The sequence below is a fragment of the Danaus plexippus genome, chromosome 20, assembly GCF_018135715.1.
Source record: "Danaus plexippus chromosome 20, MEX_DaPlex, whole genome shotgun sequence".
NCBI lineage: Eukaryota > Metazoa > Arthropoda > Insecta > Lepidoptera > Nymphalidae > Danaus > Danaus plexippus.
This window is the reverse complement of record NC_083550.1, coordinates 6229044-6254029: the sequence shown is the minus strand read 5'-3', so window position 1 is coordinate 6254029 and position 24986 is coordinate 6229044. Positions and strand designations below refer to the sequence as shown.

The 24986-nt window shown below is 38.6% G+C and overlaps 2 protein-coding genes across 2 annotated transcripts in view; one reads left to right on the top strand and one right to left on the bottom strand.

Annotated features, from left to right (window-relative positions):
* Positions 1 to 1950: 1950 nt before the first annotated feature.
* Positions 1951 to 9320, bottom strand: LOC116773963 (nucleolar complex protein 3 homolog). The gene is made up of 13 exons (XM_032666561.2): positions 9161 to 9320; positions 8796 to 9070; positions 8355 to 8578; positions 7542 to 7783; positions 6395 to 6560; positions 5943 to 6063; positions 5380 to 5590; positions 4218 to 4406; positions 3687 to 3868; positions 3242 to 3447; positions 2593 to 2771; positions 2295 to 2503; positions 1951 to 2166 (listed from the first exon to the last, which is right to left on the bottom strand). Exons 1-13 carry the CDS (start codon positions 9164 to 9166, stop codon positions 1974 to 1976), a joined length of 2403 nt encoding a protein of 800 aa, XP_032522452.2. The 5' UTR covers positions 9167 to 9320; the 3' UTR covers positions 1951 to 1973.
* Positions 9321 to 9597: 277 nt separating this feature from the next.
* Positions 9598 to 24986, top strand: part of LOC116773962 (regulator of G-protein signaling loco) — a 44901-nt gene continuing 29512 nt past the window's right edge. Inside the window, exons 1-3 of the mRNA XM_032666559.2 lie at positions 9598 to 10179; positions 13615 to 15119; positions 15481 to 15687. Coding sequence (XP_032522450.2) covers positions 9774 to 10179; positions 13615 to 15119; positions 15481 to 15687 — 2118 coding nt within the window. The 5' untranslated portion in view covers positions 9598 to 9773. The remainder of the gene's footprint in view (positions 10180 to 13614; positions 15120 to 15480; positions 15688 to 24986) is intronic.

Here is a 24986-nt window from a genome sequence, read left to right as displayed (position 1 = left end):
GAGAGGAGCTTGGACGGCGGAGGTGAGCGTTTAACGCGCGTTAGATAGCGGCCCCTTAAACCTACAGCTGGGTCGCAAGTCCCAGGCACTGTCGAAGCTCCTCTCCCTGCAACGCTGGACGCGGCACCCGCACGGTGAATCTAAGTAATTCTGAGAAGTTTTCGTCTCTATATAGCTTGGCTTGTGTGGGATCTCTTGCCTCACTGTCTAATACATGAGGATACGTTCAACGAGTACGTTTAAGAGTATTTTGAGTCTACCAAGGTCCTGATCTTGAAATAAAATATAATTTCCAAACAAACTTTGTAGCGATGAATAAACGAAAATGGGAAACATCACTGGGAAACATCGGGTGAATGACCTTTAGTGAGGCGACAGGTCACGTGACACGTAACGAGACGCCGCCACAAAATCACTTAGGCTTCTCGAACTGTTTCCGCGTAACTGAGTTATATTAAAGTAAATAAAACAATCACATTTGAATAAATGATCTCATTAAATTTCCGCCTCATGCTTCACATGTCCGGAAACTGTTCAAAACTTCTCAAAACATTCTTCCAGCTGTTGGTTTGTCAAAGACCGTCTATTTTTAAGTTTTCTTTATTCTGTACATCTCCTGAATAGATAGCGATTTTTCTATAAACCGCTTACTGAAGAATTGCTCCAAGAGGCCAGTCTCTCGTCCACAGCGCCTGGTCTTATCAATATTTAAAAGGCTTCTGTTGACCTTATTTTAAAATATGATTTTTTTTATGTATAGTTGAAATGCCGACTTAGGTTTTGAGCAAAATAATTGTGCATTTAGACATCTCGTCCGTGGAGGAGCGTTAGGGTTTGAAAGACTGGTTGGATTTCCCATGAACTTAGAACTGATTGCAAGATAGGAAGCTCATTATTGTGACAATTACTATAGTAATATAGTTTCTATAGCCTTTCCTGTGTGTCCAATCGTGGATTCCTGTGACGTTCTCCAGAGACTGTAATCGTATCTCTTCATAATTCTAAGATAAGATCTAAGATTTTCGCGAGTTTTATTCATTTAAACGTCTCTTTATTTTGAATTCTTATAAATAAACAGAGTTATTGTAGTTTACGCGTGACGTTCTTCAACGGAGCGCAAGAGATGCAAAGCCTTTCACCTTTGCATCTCTTGCGCTGTCAAAGCGTGTGACCTCCCGCGGTTGCGGCTCCTCACTGACCTGCTCAGACTTGAAAATCTTTTACTCATTTGTTTTAATAGAACGATAACGACCCGCGGGAGTTACATCCAGTAATCATGTGCCAGAAATTAAGAAATGCTTTACATCGTTGATTCTGAAAAAGAGCTAATACAATGCTGAATCGACAAGAAACTGACATCTGTAGCGAGCAACCGCCTCGAAGGGAATGACGTCCAGATAAAAAACGAACCGCAGAAGCTGCGACGACACAGACACGCGGACATCGAGGACTCGCTTACAACCGACCCCTTCTTACGTCGATTGTTAAAAAAATATTTATTCCAGAGGTTCCCAATTTTTTTTTATAGTGGATAGCTCTAAATGATCAGATGAGTATCACTTGCTACGTGAAAGACAACCATTTTTGTGGTTTGTGACAGCATCAGTAAAAGCGGTATTCGGATCCCAGACTTGTTTTGAGGTTCATTGACACTGTGGTGATGGTTTCGTTACAAAAGTATGTGAAAATGATCTCTGAAATACACTGCGTTTGGACTGACTGAGCTGAGCGACGCTGAAAATACTACATAGTGTGTTTGTATGGTATTAAGCCTTAAGGTTAGTGGGTAGGTTTATTCTATATACACTACAATATTAGAGAGGTTGTTTGTTTATAATAATGATAACAATGTTCTAGAAATACCTTCACCTCTAGAGGATAATTTATATGATGCAACTGAAGTGTAACTGTATTTAAAAAAGCCTAGGAAACACTTAAACAAAACACAAATAAGATTTGACTATTTATTGTAATCATCTTTCTATGAAGTTGTCGATGTCCATATTTAGATTGTCTTCTACGGTCTCGCAGTAGGTCTTGAAGTCCGGCCTGGCCCAGGTCTGGGAGGTCTTCGGCTTGGTGAGGTCGCGGGGCTTGGGCGGAGGAATGGCCGGCTTGAAACACAGCTGGGAACAGTCGTACTGATCGAAGATTTGCATCGGGGTGCTGCAATGTTACAATAAAAAAAATAACATTTAGCAAATAGTATTATAAGCTTGATTTCATTGAAAGTAAGTTATATAATTCGGATATGGTCGCATCACCAGGAATAGTGAACGAGCATGGACACTCACAGTCCGTGTAACTCCTGAGGCCAGCCTCCTCTCTGGAGGAGCGCGGTGGCGGCGGCGCGCACCACCGGGTGGTAGTGGGAGGTCAGGATGGGTCCCTCGTACCCGAGGGCGGCGTGCGACCCGCAGTGCTCGGGGGACGGCGACAGCGGGTCGAACCTACCCGAGCCCGCACACTCCGCCTCGAACAAGGCGGACACGTGCTTGTTGTGCTGGCAGGATATAAACGGTCAAGGTTAAAAAATGAGTGCTGGGTTCGTGGCCGTTCTCTGTGTCAAGGCCGTTGTCGAGAGCCACCGACCTGCATGATGGTCCACACGAGCGCGAGTGAGGCGAGCGCGGCGTGGTGTTGTCCGTGCGAGGACATGGTCAGCAATCTCTTGGCCAGCGCCCTCAGCACGCCGCACGACACCCTCCTCAGTCTCTGGCACACCGCGCTCGCACACTCCACCACCGTGGCCGTCTCCGACCGCGAACAACCTGACACACACCGTCACCAGACGTTATATCCCTGACCTTCATCGTTGCCAGTAAATACGTTTGTATAAGATCAATTGAGTGACTTTAAGTGTGGTGGGGTACCGAATAAATCAATTGACATTTTGTCTTATATTTTTTGCATTTTATAAACGACTATGTAACGTCTCGGGTCTCTGATAGGATTCACTCACATTAACTTTGCGGCCATTTCTTCCAGTCTAGGTCAGGGAAGGTATTTCAGATATCAAATGTTAAAAGAAATATTTAACAGATTCTAGATGGCTAGATAGCGAGAGCTGAGGGTGAAATACTGAGGGATAACGTCTATCCAGAACTCACATAACGTGTGTACTCTCTAAGTAATAGAGTTTAAGGAAGCTGTCCCAAGGAACGTGTGAGAGGATACCTCAGGAGTAAGGCAGGCCTAAGTCTGAGCTCATCCATCCTAAAACCTTAGATGAATATCTAACCGGCGTGTACGGCCAGCATGTCCTGATACAGGTGTGTGTGGAAGACGGCGGGGTCCACGTTGAGAGCGTCTCCGGCCTTGGCCAGGACAGCCAGCACGGTCCCCACCACCACCAGCCGGGTGGAGCGGTCGGCGGACGATCGCACCAGACCAGACAAGATAGACACCAGGTCCGAGTAGTACTCCAGGTTGATGACGTGCGTGAACCTGGAACAGAACATAATAGACAAATAATGCTGGTTTTACTCAGTTTTGGCTCAGACGAACAATGTCTGTTTAAAGGTGAATTCCAATATATCTCTAGACGTCTGTGACTACAAATGTGACCTTTCAGCAACTTTGCATCGAACACAAACATCGAGCACGTTTGTAAGGCATTCGTTCATAACAATCTCGTGGACTGTTCGGGCTTTGTTCAAAATACTCCTTAAGTTAATCCAACTAACTTGGCGATCCCGTTCAAAGCCGCGATGAGTAGGCCAGTGGTGGGAGAGCTCTTCAGTAACCGGAAGTATATATGGAAGACGGTTTTCGTAACTTCCGTCAGCTGTTTCCTCCTCGCCGACTCGCTCTCCTTGGCTTCTGTTTCTAGAAGTTCTCGTTCGACCTCTTTCAACTTCTTAGCTCTCTGTTAACAACGTTTATATGAACTCCAAGGCAAAGCTATGCTTATATATATTTAGCTTAAAGAAAAATGGCACGAAATTTAAATGAAACTAATATTTGCGGAATACGACATGTGGCGTGTCTCGTCTGCCCGCGATCACACTTGCTGCGAACTAACCGACACGTCGGGAGTGTGTCGATCAAAATAATAAAACGAGAAGTCTGCCAATATTAGTTTCATTTAAATGGATACTCGCGGGAGTCTTGGATCTCGTTAGGACACGAAATACCACAACTATGACTTTAATTTTACGAGTCTTAATTAACAAGTTCATCTGTAATATATATGTATATTGATCAGTCCCCGCCACCTTCTTTTCCTTCTTGGACAGGTTGACGATCCTCTTCTTCTTCTTCTCTTCCGTTTTCTTCTTCATCTTGAGGTCGTGTTCCTCGTCCAGCTCCACGTCCTGTATCTTCAGCTGTAACAAACAGTCCAAGGCCGCGGGGTTCAGCCGGGAGCCTCGCCGTTTAGCGAGCTGGTTTATTAGACGAACTATCTGAAAATATTTTATTATAGATAATATTATATATATTAATACGAGCTTTTGTTCGTGACTTCCTCTGTCTGAACTTCGCAATTGGGATAAACCTATAGTGTGTTGAAAGCAGTACATGTTAACCGACAGACAGCGACATCTATAATGAGATCTAACACCTGGGACCCCGTTCTTAAAAATAAAAAATCCCATGTCCGTAAACACACCGCAGGACCTCAAGACACCGTGAGCGCATTCTGCCGGCATCCAGAGCGGTACGCCAGAAAATTAAAAAATAGATGGCGGTAGATGATAAATAACAGGACCGACTGACAGACACTCGCATCTCGTTTGCCCGTGATCACGGTTGCTGCAAAGTAACCGAAACGTCGGGATTGTGTAGTTTTTTAAATAATAAAATCCGCGAAGTATATCCGAATAATACTAGTTTCATTTAAGCGACATGTATACTCTGTGTCACGTGACTTCATGCAGAATAGACCAGCTAAGCCGTGATCCTGTGGGAACTACATTCAATTCCAGGATAAATTATATGCTATTTAATATTCCTACGTCTAAGCTCTATCATTAGTTTAGTAGTTTTTGCGTGTCAGACCAACAAACTTTCATACATCCTAACAAACCTACTCGTGTGTATGTTAGTAGAATCCATCATTAACGAAATCTGCATGAACAAATCTAATGTATAATAATTCTACTCTACATTTCTGTGTAAATTCTTTTATTTTTTTTTCTTTTATTTAATGAGCATAAGTATCACATAACATATACTTTTTTAAGGATTTTTTGAACAAAGTATTTAATTTTAAAATGTAACAATAAATCACAAGACATTATGTATTTTTATATCTTTCAACCAACCGTCTCAATTTCAAAAATCCATTCATATGTTGTCTTAAATCAGCTGCAATTTGAATAAACATGATATAATCCGCTAAGGCATCCAATCACAATATAATCTGTGATATCTTACAGCCAATGTGATCTCTCCTTTACTGTCCTCCTTGAACACGTCGGTGCAGGCTTCGGTGACAGTGTTTCTTGCCTCCGGTGTGGTGTCAAGGAACGGGATCACACTCTGAGCTATATTGGTGGCGTAGTTGAAGTTAGGTCTCGCCACTAACAAGGTACACATACACTTGATCGACAGCAGGCCAAGACTGACCCGAGGGTCATCGGGTTTACTGGAAAGAAATCAGTGAGGTAGCTGGAGGTTATGTAGAACAAGGTTCCTCTAATTCACACATGTTATGGAAATGATCTGATTATCAGACAAGTAATGAGCCTACCTCCCTCATATCCTTAACTATGTGTCAAGGGTTTCAAAATGGAAATATATTCTATAAATTAATATGTGGGTAGTTTGTTTATTGATGAAGTTAATCTCAATATATTGTAAGTCTGAAAGAATTTACATTAAACTGTTAGGGTTAACACAGGAGATCGGTTCACGTTCCCACAAGAAATCGAAAAAACTATTTCTTAAGGAACAGACACGTATATGTTTTATACATATATAATATATCACTGCCATACCGTTTATCTCCTTTCTTGGGTCTCAGTACGCTGGCTGCTTTCTCCAATCTCTGGAGGTATCTCTTGTAGAACTCCAGCAGTTCCTTTTCATATTTGTATAGTGACAGAGTATCTTTCTTCACTGAAATACAACATATTAATGAGTAGTCATAAAGATGAGGTAAACCGATTTTTTTTCCTATTACATGTAGCTCGGTTTGCTGCACCGTCTTCTATAGCATGACAATTAACACTATAAGTGAAATAGCAATAAAAAATGTTTTTCTATAGAATAGAAGTAACAGACACTATAGACATCATTCAGGCAGAGCTTTATGACTATAGCATAAATGGATCACAATGACTGGATACAAAAATAAGCGCTGTATTGAGATTTGTATGGAACAAATTTAATGTTTATGAGTTATCGAGTAACACACATTCAAGTGAACCAATATCTGTGTGAAGCTTACATTTAACGTCGCTGTAGTCCTGATGCCGGAGCTTGTACTCGGGCAGGATGTCTCTGAACACCTCCGCAGCAGACAAGGAGGCCAGCTTACGGACTGACACCAGGTTGGCGGTGCCATCTTTCAAGTGCTCGTCCATCAGATACAAGATTGGATAGAGGTTTTTAAGCTGCAAATAGATGAGTCCACCATTTTAATCCAGAGACCGAAATAGTCAATCAATTTGAAACGAGTTCACACTTCAAATATTCAAGTAGTAATGTTCGGCAAGAAGGGTTAGGGCGACTGGATTTGTTGGACCCTGACAGGTTTGTAACGGTGGAACACAACAAAAAGTAGCCGCAATGACGGGCTCTTAGTACGCAGAGCATTAAAGGCTGCTTGAGGCCAGTAAAAAAGAGTCCAAACAAACTCTGACTTGGAGTGTTGTTCCGCTGAGACGACGCACCAGCTAACGATACCTGCAGTTTGTTTAACTGCTATAAAAATAACGTGATTAGTATTACTACAACCCTCCAGTGATTCTCTTCCCTCGGCTGTGTTATGAGCCGATCTTCGAGTCAAACAAAACTACGCCGATAACAAAGTGTGCTGTACTTGCGTTTCAGGGGAGACAAAACAAAGAATATTCCCCAACAAATTTATGGGTCTAGAAGAATGTTGGACTACATTTATTGATTTGCTAGGAGTTAGGACGATATGCTGAAGAATATTTGTTTAATACTTAAAACATCCTTATTTCATAATGACTATCATTATATTTGGTGTTCGGTCGCATCGCCAATGAAGCTGCTAAGTTTGAGTTGGTAAATTTTACGTTTTCTAAGTGAATTTAATACAAGAATTAATAAACTTTAACTTCTAAACCAAATTATAGAAAAATGACAATTAATGAGATCTAAGTTTTTCGCGAGTTTTATTCATTTAAATGAAACTAGTATTTTTCGGATAACTACGCGTGATTTATTTTTGTAAAAAACTACATACTCCCGACGTTTCGGTTACTTTTCAGCAACCGTGATCACGGGCAGACGAGACATCTCGTATGTAGTGTGTAGTTTTTTACAAAAATAAATCACGCGTAGTTATCCGAAAAATACTAGTTTCATTAAAAAAAAAAATAATGACAATTACTATAGTTTTAGAGTACCTTCTTTTCGGGGCTCTCCAACAGTGACGAACAGAGTGCTCCGATCCTTAACTTCTCATGCCTCAGTCGGTCCCGCCTGGCTGCTAGCAGTTCAACAGTAGTAATCTCTTTCTCCTCGTTATCTTCTGACTTTTCCATCGTCTCTTCATCTGAATCATGTTCCGAGCCTGATTCAACAGCTGCTTTTTCTACTTCATCATCGACACCTGCCTGATCTTCCTCTGCCGACTCCGTATCAGAGTCTAAAATAAGTAATGTACATAATTATTGACTGCCAATAAATAATCAAATAGTTGAACCCTCCACTTCACACGAGTAGAGTTGATGATATGATATGAAATTTCTCAGCCTTCAATGGATTAATAGTGCGGGTGCCGGGTCCATCGCGTTGCAGGAAGAGGAGTTCAACAACGTCTGGGACTTGCGACCTAGGTGTTGGTTTAAGGGCCCCTATCTAACGGGCGTTAAACACTCACCTCTACCGTCCAAGCTCCTCTCTCTACCTTACCAAATTTGAAACCAACCCACTAGGGCTGCCTTTGAACTATGTACTAAGGACTAATGTACCTATTATTGTCTGAAATAAAACCACACTAAGTTACTATATCCACAAGTGGAAGTTAAAATCTGGCTAGCTGTTCCAGATTGAGTATATATAACCGGTACAAACAGACAGATAGACAAAGAAACATTTTATACATATACATTTTGGAAAAAAGCTGTCAGATTAGCATTACAAGCAGAGACTAATTTTAGTTACATCTATCCATTGAATTAGTTGTGAGGTAATTAGAGATTTCATCAAATATTTACCGTCACACTCCTCAGTTCTCTCCACCAGGCCATCCTTGGTTTTAATGGGCAGCAGTGATCTCATCTTCTTCACGGGCCGCTGTGCCAGGTCCTTCTCATATTTGACTTCCACTTCACTGTCAGAGTCATCGGACGATCCAATGTTGTCATCCATACTATTTTCAGTTCTTGGCTTCTTCACTTTGGGTAAGCGTTCTTTGTCTTTCTTGCGTTTAGATCCTCTCCTGATCAGCAAATTTAGAATTGGGTATAGTTTATTACTGTTAAAAACTATAGAAATTTATTAACTTATTAAAAATAAGAATTATACTTCTAGTGTTAAAGAAAAGGTGACCTAACAAAGTAATTAAGATAAAATAGAATGGAAAATTCATTGACAGAAGCAGGATTTGAACCGGCAACCTCCAAAATTTTTGTGTTCTAGTTACTTGACTGCCTTACTTATTGTCTTCTTTTTCTGGGATGTTTGACAGCAGATTGGGTTGCTTGGCCAGTCTATTCACTATGTATTGCTGTTCCTCCTCATCCAACATGTCCGCCCACTCGTTACTCGAGGACTCACTGTCACTGCTATATTCTGGTGTCTCCTTCACCGGCTGTTTCTGTTTTTGCACCTTCGTCCTGTGCCTCTGGAGCTTTAATTTACCCTGTTTTTTCATTTTATTCGTTGTGTGGTTGTTCCTTTTTATTTTACTTATCTTTGGTTTGCCTTTTTTCTGTTGATAAAATTGTTATAGGTTAGAATTGCTTATAATTTCGAACCAAAAAATGGAAGCTCACAATATATGTTATTTATTATTACTCACCGCCATTTTTAGGTTTTATGTGATAACGTATAGTACACTTAATGAGTTTATGTCGAGTATTGTTAAAAAAATCCAACGTGTGTTCGCATGCTCTGCAACTACAATGTTTTGACTTTTTGTGTGACTTTGACAGTTGGTTATTTAAATGTCAAGTTAAACTGCTGTCTTATGAAGTTCCGTTTTCTTAACATTCTCAAATTGTTAATTATATCTAAAAAAAAAACATTATATAAAATTTCTTACATACAATCCAAAAAAATATAAGACATATAATTGTAGTTAAGAAAAGTATATATAAATAGATATAAAAGTATTTCAAAGAGAAAAATAGATTAACACAATTAATTGTAAGGAATTCCTAGTAATTTTAAAGCGTAGAACGAGAAAAACTAGTTTTGTTGTGACTGGATGCCGTATTTGAACGCTTTGAAACTTTCTAAACGTCAAGTCTTCGAAAGTTTCTTTAACTTTATAAATTCTTGTTTTTCTAGTTTTCATGACGTAAAAAAAACTGTTAAGCACAAGCCATTTAAATTTAAGGCCTTATATAGTATGAGGATTTCTTGAAATAGCTGTGATGTAGGACTTAGTCTAGTTGAAAAAGTGGTTTAGGATGGTTCCTCAGCAGCAGAGACGGAGGCGTAGGAGAGCGGCTTTATCTAGGACAGCAGAACGTCGTGTGGTTGTAGTGCGAGGAGCTGGAGGCTTCGGATTTACGATAGCAGGGCAGAGACCTTGCGTTGTATCTGCTGTAGCAGCTGGTGGACCTGCGGAGAGGGCCGGCCTGCGCGCAGGCGACGCATTATTAGCCGTGGACGGGGCGAGTGTGGCTCGAGCACCTCATGCATCAGTCGCCCGCCTTGTCGCATCAGCTTCAGGGCCGATAGCTTTGAGTGTGGCGCCGCGAGAGTCAGCGCCGACTGACACTGAAGACACCGAACCTGAAGAACGAGCTAGGACGAGACGCAGATATCCACCGCCGCGACGCAGGCCACAACCAGCATTGCTTCATCATCCAGGTATGTTATGTTTACGTCGTAATTTGCTCAAATTTTTATTTTTATACTTACATTATAGCAGTCATGTAATTAATATTATACTCGAATATATTTTTTACATGTCTCGTACTGTGAACTTAGTATTATATTTTGTAGATAAAATATTGTTATTCAAAAGTCCCTAATTTTCTAAACTTATGTGGCTGGAAGTTCTTAAAGATAACTGATAGTTATTGTTAGCTGATTACTATACTTAATATTATGTTCAATTCCTAAATATAAAGTGAAACTTGTAAGTATAAGGATTTAACTTGATTTGTTCCAGTCATAAATAAAGAGAAAAAGCCTTGCATCAATTTCTTTAAATTTTCCCAAAGATTATATAAACTGCATGAGGCTGCAGAATTGAAAAATAATCTCCTCTACTTAAATTAAAATTTTAGTTGTATGTAAAAAGTTTCTGGAGCATTTTGATTTCTAAGTAGATAATACCTGAAGTCACATGGATATAAAGTTCATTATAGGAATTATTTTTAAAGAAAAGCTTCATCAGTTTCAAGGGACTCTGGGGAATTTGGAGAATGAGGTCATATGTCACTTGACACTTCACAAGGGTCGTACATTTCATTCGGTTTACTTTACAAAGCAGAAATTTCCTTGTGGAGGTCTCTTTTCATCTCTGCTTCAAAGGTCATACGCTATTCTCAACAATAATCCCATCCTTACAGACCTAATGTGTGAAGCTTAAGGAAGGTGACAATTTGAATAATTTTTTGCCCAAGTTCAATTTCCTATAAGAATTGTCACTTTTAACCCACAGTCCGGAAGCAGTGTTTGATAATGTTTTGGCTTGGGCTCGCGCTATCGGCTGATTCGTCAGCGTTATTCAGGGATCGAAATAATTTTGAGATGAATCGAAAAAGCTCTACAAACACCTAAGAGTTTCCAAGAGACATATTCTGGGGAAATTCCATGATGACGTCGTTACATTGCTCCCAAAAGACAATGATGCCCTAGAGCTAGAATCGAGACTTCAATTCCACAAACAGTTTATGATAAGGCACAAAGTAATAGAGTAGGGTTAGGATCAAGTAGGAAGGCCAAAGATACGGATATATTAAAGATCTTTATTCAGAGGATATTTGTGCGTCGGCCTCTAGACCGGACATATTTTTATATTCGCGAATTTTAAAGCGCGTTGTACTAATAGAGCTCACGGTTGCTTGGGAAACCAACATCCCCAAAGACCATGCCATCAAGGTCAACAAGTATTACGAGCTCACAAACGAACTCACTAAAAATATGTTCGTTGTAAATTTTTACGCGGTAGAAGTAGGAGCGAGAGGTATAACAGCCAAATCTGTCTACAACTTGCTAAAAGACTTAGGCCTGCCAAGTACTAACATCAGTTCATTCTTGGAACGTGCGTCGAAGGCAACCCTAGCAGGTTCGTTTTATATTTGGTTAGGTAGAGAGAGGAGCTTGGACAGTGGAGGTGAGCGTTTAACGCGCGTTAGATAGGGGCCCCTTAAACCTACACCTGGGTTGTAAGTCCCAGGCACTGTTGAAGCTCCTCTCCCTGCAACGCGATGGACCCGGCACCCGCACGGTGAAACCATGGAATGCTGAGAGGTTTCGTCTCTAGTAACCAGCTAATTCTAATTTGTGTATTTCAGAACTATGTAGTCTAGACTCTAGAGACATCATGAACCAGACGTAATTATGATATAAATTTGGCTAAAACGATAGCTCTTGTTTGTATAGAGGCTGGCTTCATCTCGGTTTGAAATACTCACGATTACTTAACTATAGGGTTTTCCATTAAGGGCGCTTGATCGTGCAGAACTTCCATCGTAGCGTGTGCTGTGTGGCACGTAGCGCCGTCCTGTTGAAACCACATGTTGTCCAGATCCATATTCTCGATTTCAGGCCAAAAGAAGTTGGTTATCATCGACCGGTATCGCTCACCATTGACGGTGACGGCCACACCATTATCGTTTTCGAAAAAATACGGACCAATCACGCCTCCGGCCCAAAATCCGCACCAAACAGTCACTTTCTGCGGGTGCATTGCCACTTGGTGAACCTCGTGTGGATTGGTCTCGTCCCAAATACGGCAATTTTGCTTGTTGACATAGCCATTCATCCAAAAATGCGCCTCGTCGCTGAAGATGATTTTTTTGCCAAAATCGGCGTCAACTTCCAACTGCTCTAATGCCCAGTCAGCGAACACACGGCGCTGTCTATGGTCATTAACCTTGAGCTCTTGGGTCAGCTGGATCTTGTACGGGTGCAGGCTCAAGTCACAACGCAAAATTCGCCAAGTTGTCGTCTGCGAAAGGCCGAGTTCCTGTGCGCGACGCGGAATTGACTGCCGCGGGTTTTCGAGGACACTGTCGCGCACAGCGGCGATATTCTCGGCAGATCTCGCGTTACGTTGACGCACGGAAACCGGCTGATTGTTAACTGACCCGGTTGACTCGAATTTGTCCACCAATCGACGGATAGTCGACTCGGCAGGACGATCATCGCGACCGTAAAACGGGCGAAGTGCGCGGAACGTTGCTCGAACTGAAGACCCATTTTCATAAAACAATTTTATGATTTGCACGTGCTGCTCGACACTGTAACCTGCCATGGTGGTTTGGGAGGACGGAATGAATATAACACACTGCATTTGACAGCTGTCACTCAAACAACATGGCCGCAATCAGCTGTCAAAGTTCAAGCGTCCCTATTGGAAAACCCCTTATTATAATTGAATTGTTATATGTTAAGCAGGTTTAGTACGCTATCGCCATTGACAGTTCAAGTCTGTTGTAGTTTTCCGAGTAACACTCGTTTTGAACAGTTAAGGCCAATTCCACTATTTGATAGTTGTGATGAATGTTGCCAATATCCATACAATAAACATTTTCAGTTGTAAGTTACCATATAACTAATCTTTGTTAGTTTCCCGCTCGGTGTAGTACCATGTACCTGAGCTTATTGAAAATGTCCTGTCAATCGCACCAATTCTTGTTGTTGACTCCAAGGTACATAGTCCTTAATGATTCCAATTGTCTCCATTTCCTTGTTATTAGCTTGAGTCCTAAATTGTTTCTGGAGTTTTTTAAAGTGAAAATCTTAAGAAAAGCTCATAATAATTACAGTGCCATTCTTTCGTCATCAGTGCTACCTTCTTCATATATGTATATCATATTTTCAATTCGAACAGTTCTCACAGAAATTCAGAATCTTCACTTCGTAATGAGAGTATAATTTTGATGATTAATATTGAATAAATGAATCTCCAAATTTTAAATACAGAATACACAAATACATAACAATAGGGGAAATTTAAAATGTATTTAAACTATACAAAAGTGGCTAGTCTAAACAATGTGGACCTAAGCCTTATAAATATGCATTATGTATATCAGTTTTTGTCTCTGATAAGTATACTTTTCTTTCCAGGTTGTCACGCTGCCCCAAGTACATCTGGAGTGAACGAAATCCTGCAGAATTTGAGTCGAGCACAGCTCACCCCAAACTATATCGCTAGACTGGAGTGTCGCGCGGTCGTGGGATATCTGGGGACCATCGAAACACCCCAGGCATCAGCGACCGCCGCACCTGGCAATGTTCGGAATGCAGTCCGCAAGTTACGCCAAGAGAGACGGACGGCTGCACCTGTGTTGCTGTCTGTACTTCCCAACGCCTTACTCCTCCGACGGCCAAATACGCAGATCCTAGCCCAGTATCAACGGGAGAGGATAGTGTACGCTGGATCTGGGTCTGACGCTGATAGAAGATTCTTCGGTTTGGTCACAGCCGCTGAAGTTACCGACTTGGAGGCGGAGGCATCTCATAGCTGTCATGTCTTCGCGGTCGATCCGAGGACGGCAGACCACGAAGCTCACCTGGCAAGAGCGAGGGAGTTCCAGATAGTGTGTACAAGGGATCCTGTCGCCGAAAGGTGCTTGGAGTTCCCGCCATCGGCTGAGTATGTCGTCGGCGTCATAAGAGGAATGTACTCCCTGCCGCCCGACGACTGCTCCAGCTCCACAATACAACAGATATCGAAATTAGCTGTGAAGAGTGACAGTCCGGCGTTAGGGAACTTTTCGCGGGGCAATCGCCCAGTTTTTAGGATACCTCGCGATCGACGACCGAGACAAGAGGAAGCGAGGGTTGAGCCACCGGAATTCGTCGCCAACTCGCCGCAACCGAGCAACCACAGCGAAGTGACCACGACCACATCTAGCAACAGTGATTCCGGTATAGGCTTCCACAACGACTGCAGGAATATATCTGATAGGATACTCGTGGTCGACTTCGCCGGACAACAGCCGCCTCCGAACAGATTCCGCCAAGAAATACCCAGGCGGCCGATAGGCTTGGTCGGGTGCAGCTTCGAGACCGACGGCTCATTCCTCTCCAACACGACCCCGGTGGTAGACGGCTTCGGCGGTCAGGGGAGACCTTTGAATTTGGACGACGTCATCATCAACGCCAACGACCTGACACGACACGTAAGCCCAAGAAACGATGAAGATACGTATAATTACAACAACATATACGGGAACGTGCCCCTCAGCTCGAGGAACCTGAACGGGGCTCTGTACGACCAGGTGTACACCGAGAACGAGGGGCATTATGATTTCGTGCCGTCACAGCTGGACGTCGACGAAGTGGACAGGGTGGCGGAGACGTTCAACTCAGTGGAGATTTATGAAGAGAGGCAACGGGATTACCAGTCGAACGAATCTGTGGAAAATGTCACGGTTATATCCGGGATAAGTAAAGCCAGTGCGGACACGGTGTCCATGTATTCATCACGAAGCCACGAGGAGGCTCGGCCGACCAGGCGAAGGCACCTCCAAGCCTCCCTGGACGACATGCTGGTGTGTGGACTCAGAGACCCTCCGAATGATAAAGATGAAGGGAAGTTCCTACATCCGGCCAGTGTTAAATGCAAGGTTGGTGATGTATATGAATGGCAGAGACATTCAAAGCATAGCAGTAAGGGCCATTACTCTTTTAAATATATCTATTTCAGTTTTAATCATAATTATACCTATGTGCTTTATATTTTGTGGTTGTGTACAGGCATTACCGAGTCAGATGTAATGTTATATCAAGTAATAACTATCGAGAATATATATTTTTAATAATATCGCAAGAAATAGTACATTATATTCTCTTCATTAAGAATACAAGCACACCCTGCCAGGGTTATAAACATAATAGTATTTTTTTAGTGTGAACCAACTGACAGCCTGCACATTATAAACATTAATCTTATTTAAAGTCCTAACTTTATTTACCTTCCATCATCAGATCCGGAAATCGAAGCCATTGAATTTGATATCAAAGACGAAGAACATGCTGAGCGGAAGGAGCGACAAGGACAAGAGAGAGAAAGACGCTAGCGAGGGAGAGAGACGGAGAGCGATCAGCGCCAGCGAGGGGGACGTGTCAGGGGCGGGCGGAGCGGGGGTGGACGGGCTGGCCGGGGCCACCAGCGAGCCCGACCTCCGGGGACAGGTCAGTTGGACATTATATATATACCCAATAAGGTTATACTAAGGAGCCACAGACAAAACATAACAATACAGACAACTCTATAGCTTTGCGGTTTATTTGATAGCAAAACACAATGAAACAAGTAAACCTTCAGTTAATATGGAGTGACGAATTTAATATACTATACACCAAGAGCTCGCTACACGCTGACCGCGGCTGGTTAGTGCCAACGTGAGCTATGTGTATACAAACAGACGGACATTCATTAGGTTTATATTATCTACGTTTAATGGATGACGTACAAGCGGAGCGCTCTCGGACTGGACAGTAATTATAGGAAGGCTGGAGAAGGCCGAGCTTAATATTCACGACACATGCAATATTAAGGATATTGAGATAATGTATTTCAATCAATACAACTACATGAAACTTAGAGTCAACACATCATATGGAACAGATCAGTCAGCTACGAGTCGGAAACTGGAAAATTTTAATGCTCTCGAAATAGCTTAAAACGTGCTAATTCTAACTCTTCTATAAGGATACGAGGGAAATACGAAACTTAGTCGATTAAGAAGAGTTGTATATTTATTAGATTCTATCCTTTTTAGATTTATTTATAAAAAACATAAATCGTAAAATTATTTTATTCTTAACATCTTTGAAGGGGTTTCGATTGGAGTTTAAAACGTTTTAAAAAGAGCGCCATCTAGTGACAGGTACGAGTAACCATCGACTGAATTATTAACTAACGGAATTGTGACTGAAAATATTTATTACAGTTATTATAATTGTAAGTAATTGTTAAAATTTTCATAAAAATACGGACGCTTCAAGCTCGCATTGGCTGTGCTCAATTATTTTTACAATAAATCCTCGTTAGAGAATTTTATTCTTACTATAGAACTTTTATATATATATATATTGTTTTGATATATGAAATCTATACATAAGCCGTGAGGTTTTTTTAATACACGTTTTATATATATGTATGACGGCGCGTCGATTTTGAACTAGTTTAATAATAAACCTTATAAGTAATTCAGTAGATTTGTTTCATAAAGATTATGAGCGGCCAGTTCCGAATAGGGTAGCTATCGTCACTGAGAGTGAGGGCGGCCATGCGATGGACAGCCGACAAACGAAGTGCACAAGTCCAACCTATCGGCTCGTAATCCATTTTCGTGTTATTATTTGAGTGTGATATTAAATACTGTTGGAAGGAAATCGAGTAACAAGATATTGGACAGTACAAGTGTGCTTTTATTTGGAGTTCCGATCGTTACAACTCCCGTGATGGATACATATATATATATATATATATGATAAATTAGTTAGTTCTTTTATGTCTGTGTATTACTTGAATACTGAGAATCAATTACAACAATTATACTACAAGTCTTTCAGATCTACTTTTTAATATAATAAACTATTGCAATATATATATCGGTTTGGGATATTATCTGTGCCTGATCGAAACCGGTGAAAGTTGGTCAAACCTTATCACTTATCGGTCCCAAATATAGCTGAGGGCTGTGCTCGGTGCTTAGTGACCGGGGTTAGTCAATAACGTGGGCGTGATGGCGCGTGATATAACGTGAGGCGCGATGCGATAAACGTGAATGATTTAAGGAAGCAAATGACAACGTATACACCGTTACTATATTATGTTATAGTGAATGGGAGTACGGAGTAATAGTTAGAAAAAAATAATGATGGTGTCCTTGTGTAGAGAGAATTTCGACGGGACAGATCATTGGTCAAGAGATGTTTGTTTTGTTGATGGAACGATATAATAATGATGTATAGGTTCCAGCACTTCCAGAACCGATTACTTCAAGTGCCCATCACACTACATACGGATGCCTGTTTCATCACTACGTAGTATTAAACAAAGTCGCTCTCTCCGTGCCTATATCCCTGTGTACCTTTAATACTACGCAACGAAATTTGATGCGGTTTTTTTAAATAGATAGAATGATTGAAGAGGAACGTTTACATGTATAATAATATCCGCAAAATATTAGACAAATACTGTTATTTTTGAAGTTTCTAATGTGATGTCGTAAATAATTACATGTTTTTCCGCTCACATTGCAAACGCAGGCTGAAGCCTACGAGATTTATCAGAGCGTTGCACACATTGAAAAGGTCTGCAGGAAACTCTGCGATGGCATATATATATCTATCCCTTATGGATAATGGGACAATGACATTTGTTTGTCATTTATTTTTTACGACAAATAACGGCTATTTTTCGAAGCGATTTTAACAAATACAGCAATAATTCTTATCCAAATAAATACCGTAAATACATTGTTGATATAATATATATATGGCCCTTATTAAAATTTTATGTCCGTGCGAAGCCGGTTCGGGTCGCTAGTTCAATAATATACGTTAGTACTATACGACAAGATTAATGTATGACAAACTGTTGACGCTCCGTATGCAGTGTGTCGTACAAACTTGTGGTACGCACGCGTCGTACTTACCATATAACATGAGTATGTTCAAAATGCTAACAAAAAACTGGTATTCCGGAAGATTTAATATATTAAAAACCAATAGTGTAATGTAAAAGTTTCGCGCTGACGGATCGTGACCTGCTTCATGTGAAACAGTTGTCGTTCCTTTGTCATTTAAATTAAATGTCCGTCGTGACAGCGGCTCGAACAAAGTTGTCCTTTGTTATATAATATCGCCGGCCATGAAGTTAAACAATTATTCATATAGAAGAAAATTTCATTTATTTTAAATCAAGAAATATAATATGAAAATAATGTTCAGAATGTTCAATATCGAACAATACAGCGCGAACATAAGCGATCGTTTAAAAAAACGCTCGAAATGCGACGCAAAAATTTTGTAAAAATTGGTTTTGTGTAAGTTAAGTAACAGTAATAATATTGTTGTTTATAAAACGAGATAATAAATTTATTCGTTCAATTATATTGCACTGCGTGTTTGAGGATCGTGAGCTTGTTGTTATGTTACTGGTATATAAATAGATCATGTGACATGATAATATATATATAAAGATTATCTTTCGATAAAACTTGTTTTTTGGCATATTTTTCATGTAAAGAAATCATCCAATAAGTTTTTAATTTTTTGAGGGTATTCGTACTTTTTGGTGTGGGTATCCTCGTTTTTGGATACCCCTCAGGTCACTGACCTCATGTATTGTTAATAATGTCTGTTCCTGTTAAGTGTTTGTTGGTTTGATGTGTGCGTGTTTGTGGAACCTTTTATCATGTGTCTATCTGATCACAAACAGTGAGTGTAAATAGTGTGGGGCGTTCAAAACATATTTGTCGGATTGTTCTTAGTCGTTTCGTTGAATCAACTATCGGTGTGTGAAAGTTTATTCAAAATGTGTACAGCCACTGTTCTCTTCTTCATTCATGTAGAAAATTCATGAACATTATAGAAGCCAATATTTTTTCTTGTTCCATTCGTCCAAATATATAAAATGAAACAAGAAATTGCTCTTCAGTAACTTCTACGATATAATACAGTTTTAAATAATTGACAAACTAAATTGATTATTTAATAATTTTCATATCAAGATCTGTAGTCGATTCTAATTATCGATATAAAAAAAAAATGATATTTTTCTATACTTTAATGATTGTTTTACCTTTAATAAAAAAAAATACTTTATTTTGTCAGATCTTACTATATAATAATATATTGTAACTTATGACTATGAGACATGTAATCACGGAATTGGGAAAAGCTTTTTCGAATATGTACTGTACCCACCGACAGATGCATTAAATGTGACGACGTTGGGAGTGTCTTAATCAGTAGGCATGCTTATCACAAGTTTGAATCAGCACACCGCATACGAAGAGTCTCACGTTTCTCACTAAAACCTACGTTTATAATATAAAGTGCGATGGTTCATGAATGAAAAACTCTTAACGTCCCGTATTCAGTGTGACGATGCTAACAGCGAGTAAGGATAAGGGATATTCGTGTGGATAAACAAACAACAAGCCACTCGTCCTAAACACACACCGACTGCCAGTTTGGTGATCTTTTAGCCTGTGAAATGTTTTTTTGGTTTGTGTTATGTGATAGCCTTCTATGTCAAGTGTCATATGTATGTCTATTAGCTGATAATTGCTAAATTTATGTGATATAATCCATCACGTCTAAGACGGACACACAAACTGTACGCTGTTAAGTGTGTATAAGTCGCGTGTGTATCCTTTAGTTAAAAAATCAAAGAATTTGTATACAAATTACAGTGTAAATGAATTAATTTTATATTATCGATAAAACGAAAGTTTTTTATTAAGTTTCCAGTACGTACGTCAGTGATGTGCTGTCATTCCGTATATTTTCAACAAATAGGCCAATGTCGCAATAATTTCAGACGTAAAATCGATGTATGATTATTGATTCTAGTTCACGAATGAGCCGTTAAACTGCGGGGTCTTTGTGTATATAATGTTTGTCTGTCTGTTAATATATACTTAAAGCATTGATTGGTTATAAACTATATTGATTTTTACTTATTAATCAGTGTAATACAATATATTGAATCGATTCTATTGATGCAATAATTAAGATGTTTTCATTATTATCAATAGAAATGCGAAATTGTGTGAGGATGTATGTATGTTTGTGTCATATTAACGAAGAAACTTATCAACGATTTTTCTTTAAACTTTACAATAATAGAGACTTGGCTTCAGATAAAGACATTGGCTATAATTTATCCTGAAATTCAGTGAAATTGCCACATGATCAATGAATAGTTGTATTGTCTTGAAGTCACGTGACCCAGACAATAGATGTCGCTAACAGTTGGTTAAAATATCTATTGATGGAACACGCTGTATACAATAATAGCTCTTTGATACCCTAATAGCTAGTTCACATAGACGAAGTTCACAAACGAAGTTCACATAGGCGAAGCCACTGTCAAAAACTAGCAAGAATATCAAATATCAAATCAAACCAAACAATTTCACGCCAAACCAGTATTTTTCAATACTCATAATTTTCGGTTTTTCATCCATCGCAAATAGTTAGTACCTACCAACGTGTGTGTACGAATGAAAACTGTGCTCTGTGCGTGTGCACTTCGACGACGCGAACTCGCGCTAAGGGTACATTTTTCGGTAGCTCCTAAAAGATGTACAATATTCACTATTTATATTAGTGATTTACATTGAATTGAATAGAAACGTGATTCTGAACTGTAGATGAACTATAGACGTAGATAAGTTTGCTAACTAGATTGAACCGGTTAGGAGCGGTTAATCATATAAATTATATAAACATTATAGATAAATGATGTAGTTAGATTTGTTTTACAAAGTCAGGATTTAAAATGTCTGAAAATAATTTATTATATTTGGTAACATTTTATTTGTAAGCAAATAATTAATTGCTTGTTTTAGTTTACCTCTCGCACTTTTCACGTCTCTATTAATAGTTTCGGAGTTATTTGGTATACAATATATATATATATATATATATACGTAATTTTCATTAAAATATTACTACAATCAATATATTTGGAACCGATTTAAGAGATATTTGTGATTATGATAATATATAAACTGTGATATCTCTGTCTACGTTTGTGTCATACGTAATACAAATCAGTGAGCGTAGTATGGAAACGGGGCTAGTGTTGGAATAATATATTAGAAGTTGAAGCAATGTATTGAGGCTGCGGCCTATTTACGTTACAGAAATAGATTCACACACAACCTCTTATGTAATATACATGGAGATGTCAATTTATATGTGATTATATTTCTTTATATGTCATCCGTATTGTATATTCCATTGTATGTCATTGTATGTCATCGGTATTTACGTTACATTATTTTATTTTTATATTAGGCTCACCTGACAAATTCGCGTTATCGTTGTTGTCACATTTTTATTTTTATTTTCTTTGTGTAATCATTACTCATGTTTTATTTACGTTTTCTAAAATATAGTAGTTTTGAAGTGTATATTTTTCGTATTTTTACATTATTTATACATATATTTTGTCTAAAGTTAGTACTTTAAATGAATAAAACTCGCGAAAGTCTTAGATCTCATAAAAGTTCGTTATTTTTCTTGAAGTATTTATTAATTTACACAACACATTTCTAATACAAAGTCATTGTTCTAAAGATAAATATAAAAATTTTTGGCCGGAATCATCGAGGTCACTCCGTCGACTCTAAGATATGTCCGTCGATTTGATAACCCTTTGTAACAATAACCCCGAAACCTGCTCATTAAATGATAACATTAATTTGTCATAATCACATCGACTACTGACAAAATGTATAGCCCGATGGCTTGTTAGTTACAATGGCTGCCTCTGTCACACTGTTCCGGGGTCGATACCCCGCTGCGACACTCTCTTGTGATGTTATATCCCGGTATTGTTTTAAAGTTACGTATCGTTGATGGAATTATATAAAACTGTTTTTTATCACTTTATAAACAAATTAAATCACTTTAAAAAGTACCAAAATAAATTATATTTGTCTGTTAAGGGATCTATGTATGTATTTATGATACTTTGTTTGAAACGGAAATATAAAAAAAATGATTTTGATATAATTACTATACGAAATACATTTCTTTTTTGTCTCTCGATGAACTCACATCACATGCTTTTAACCAGCCAATTGTTGTCATTTGATCTCTGACTGTTGAGTTACGTCTTTATTATACCGAGGGACGATTTCTAAGTTCTTCAGCGGACCACAATGACCATTCTCGACCTTAACCCCACGTAATAGGTGTCAGGAGTAACGTCTCCACCTCCTTCAGAACAGCCTGTAATCAGTTACCCACAGAGCACCGCAAGTGTTACACGTCTCCTTACATTAAAGTCGCTTAAATTAAACCGTTTATATCAATATAGTATTCTATGTTATACGAGTTGTTATATTGTTATTTATAATTGTTATTTTGATGTTCGTTTGTGATCGTCTGTGTTGTGATGTGATTTTACAATGGCAAACAAAGTCATGGGATACGTTATATGCGGGTACAATTCAGTAGATAATTTGATGGTAAGTTCGCATGGTTATAATGTTTATGCCAATTTTTTTTATCAAAATTATTATATTTTTTTGTATAAATTATGTTTTTTTTACGCGCAATGCAAGTATTTTTTGTTACAGTCACTGTGTCTTTGAGAGATAATTGGTTTCAGTGGCATGTGTTAATATATTATATATATTTACATTTCATATTATACAATACTTTTGTATTATACACATACACTATTATACAAGGTGTTTGGATTATACACTTATACATTTAAATAGATAACTTATAGAAGTATTAAATATAATAAAACATCAAATAAGACTTATTTAATTATTTTTCAACATACTCAAAGTAATGAAATATAGTTGAGTTTTAAAGTATTTTATAATTGTACATATTAAGAACCGTCTCTTATAAGTTGTACACAGAAGTGGAACATCTATTACTATTGAATATCCGTGTGAATCGATTCTTTACAATCTTGAGAAAAATACTATTGTTATAAATGTTGATTTTTCGCTTTGTCTTTTACGTACTAGTGGAATACTACGGTTTCGTCCCTCTTATGAAGAAAATATTATTACGTGTCGCTTTATAATGTTGTGACGTAAACGATTTTTTTATATTTAAATGTTACAATATTCTGATAAAATATATAATAGCACTAATACATATTATAAATTATAGTCTGTCAGACTGTTTGTAGGAATGTTTAACATAAAAATACTGAAAGGATTTTCATAAAACTTTAGAATAATATTGCTTGCTTATTAACATAACTCACAAGTTGTAATTTATTCCGGAATTACGTGTAATTTTCTCGGTATAGGCTAATAGGTGTTTTATGTATGAAGTCACATGACACACTGCAGATGTCGCCGCTAGGTGGTTGCCATGCCTATTATTTTAAAAAACTAGGTATGCATTTATCTCTAAGGGCAACTCTCGTGTTCATTGAGAAAGTCGCGATCAAATACTAGTGTTGTGTATTACGAAAATTTGGTATTGAATAGTTTTAATTGAACTGTGTATGGGCGTGCTCCGAAAATTATTTTCCTCGTTGTATTGAATCATTAGCGACGAGGAAATAATGTTCTATAACAACTTAAATACTGAACGCTTCTTACGGAGCAGTTATTAAATTTAAATAATTTAATTAATTTTGTTTATATCTCAACTTAAATGTTCTGTATATTATATTTCTAAGATTTTCAACTTTATGAAATCTATTATAATTTTATACACTTTGCGTATACTGACGTGAATATTCAGGGATGCTTGTCATTCTACTTGGTGTTCTGTCCCATTGGAGATCCTTAAGTCCAATGATCTGTATCACGGAACCAATTAGACTAATAATATTTTAGCGGATTTTCAAATGTTGTTCCGTATTAACTAATATTAACAATTGGATATCATGGACAGATTTTACTATAGAATTGTCTGTATGTCTAATAATGAGATCTAAGATTTTCGCGAGTTTTATTCATTTAAATGAAACTAGTATTTTTCGGATAAACTACGCGTGATTTATTTTTGTAAAAAACTACACACTCCCGACGTTTCGGTTACTTTTCAGCAACCGTGATCACGGGCAGACGAGATGTGATGATCGAAAAATACTAGTTTCATTTAATTGTCTGTATGTCTGTATTTGTCCTAACGATCTCCGTTACGGTTGAACCGTATCTGACCGAATTAATTAATAATCAAATTATGGCAAATTCAGCAACAGCATAGCAATCGAGATTGTAAACTACTCATTATTATATGAATGTTCCTGTAAGTATAAGATGATGTAACACATTTCTGACAAAAATCACACTGAACTGATTTTAATGATTTTCAACAATAGCGTAGGTCATACACGAGGAAAATGTAAGGAATGTAATGTATGCTTTGATTCCGTGTAGCAACTCAGATAAAAAACATAACTGTATGATTACCATAAGTTTCTGTCGTCACACTAAATACAATGCGTTTCCCGTTTCTAACTCATTAGTCTACGTTATTACTATAATGTGAGAAGATTTAGGAATGAGACTGTTAGCGCTTCGTTTGTAGTCTGATTATGGAGACTTGGGGTGAGCATGTGGTTGTATTTTGTAGAGGCCACGTGACATAGACGAGTCTATTTTCTGCCACTGGACCCAATTCCTGAGTCCAGCGGATGAGGTCGCGTGCAAAAACTAGTCTCAAATATAATTGTTGTAAGTGGATCAGGTCAGTCAGAATAATTGGCCTGGAAATCAAACTAGGTCAGACACTAAGGCTAAGACTAAGTCTGTGTG

Bases quoted from the DNA above. Each gene is read 5' to 3' on its own strand.
- LOC116773963 (XM_032666561.2), bottom strand. The intron at 7,784-8,354 runs GTAAATATTTGA...TACTTATTTTAG, and splicing joins GAGAACTGAGGAGTGTGACG to ACTCTGATACGGAGTCGGCA. The intron at 3,869-4,217 runs GTGGCGGGGACT...CGTTGTTAACAG, and splicing joins TGTCCAAGAAGGAAAAGAAG to AGAGCTAAGAAGTTGAAAGA.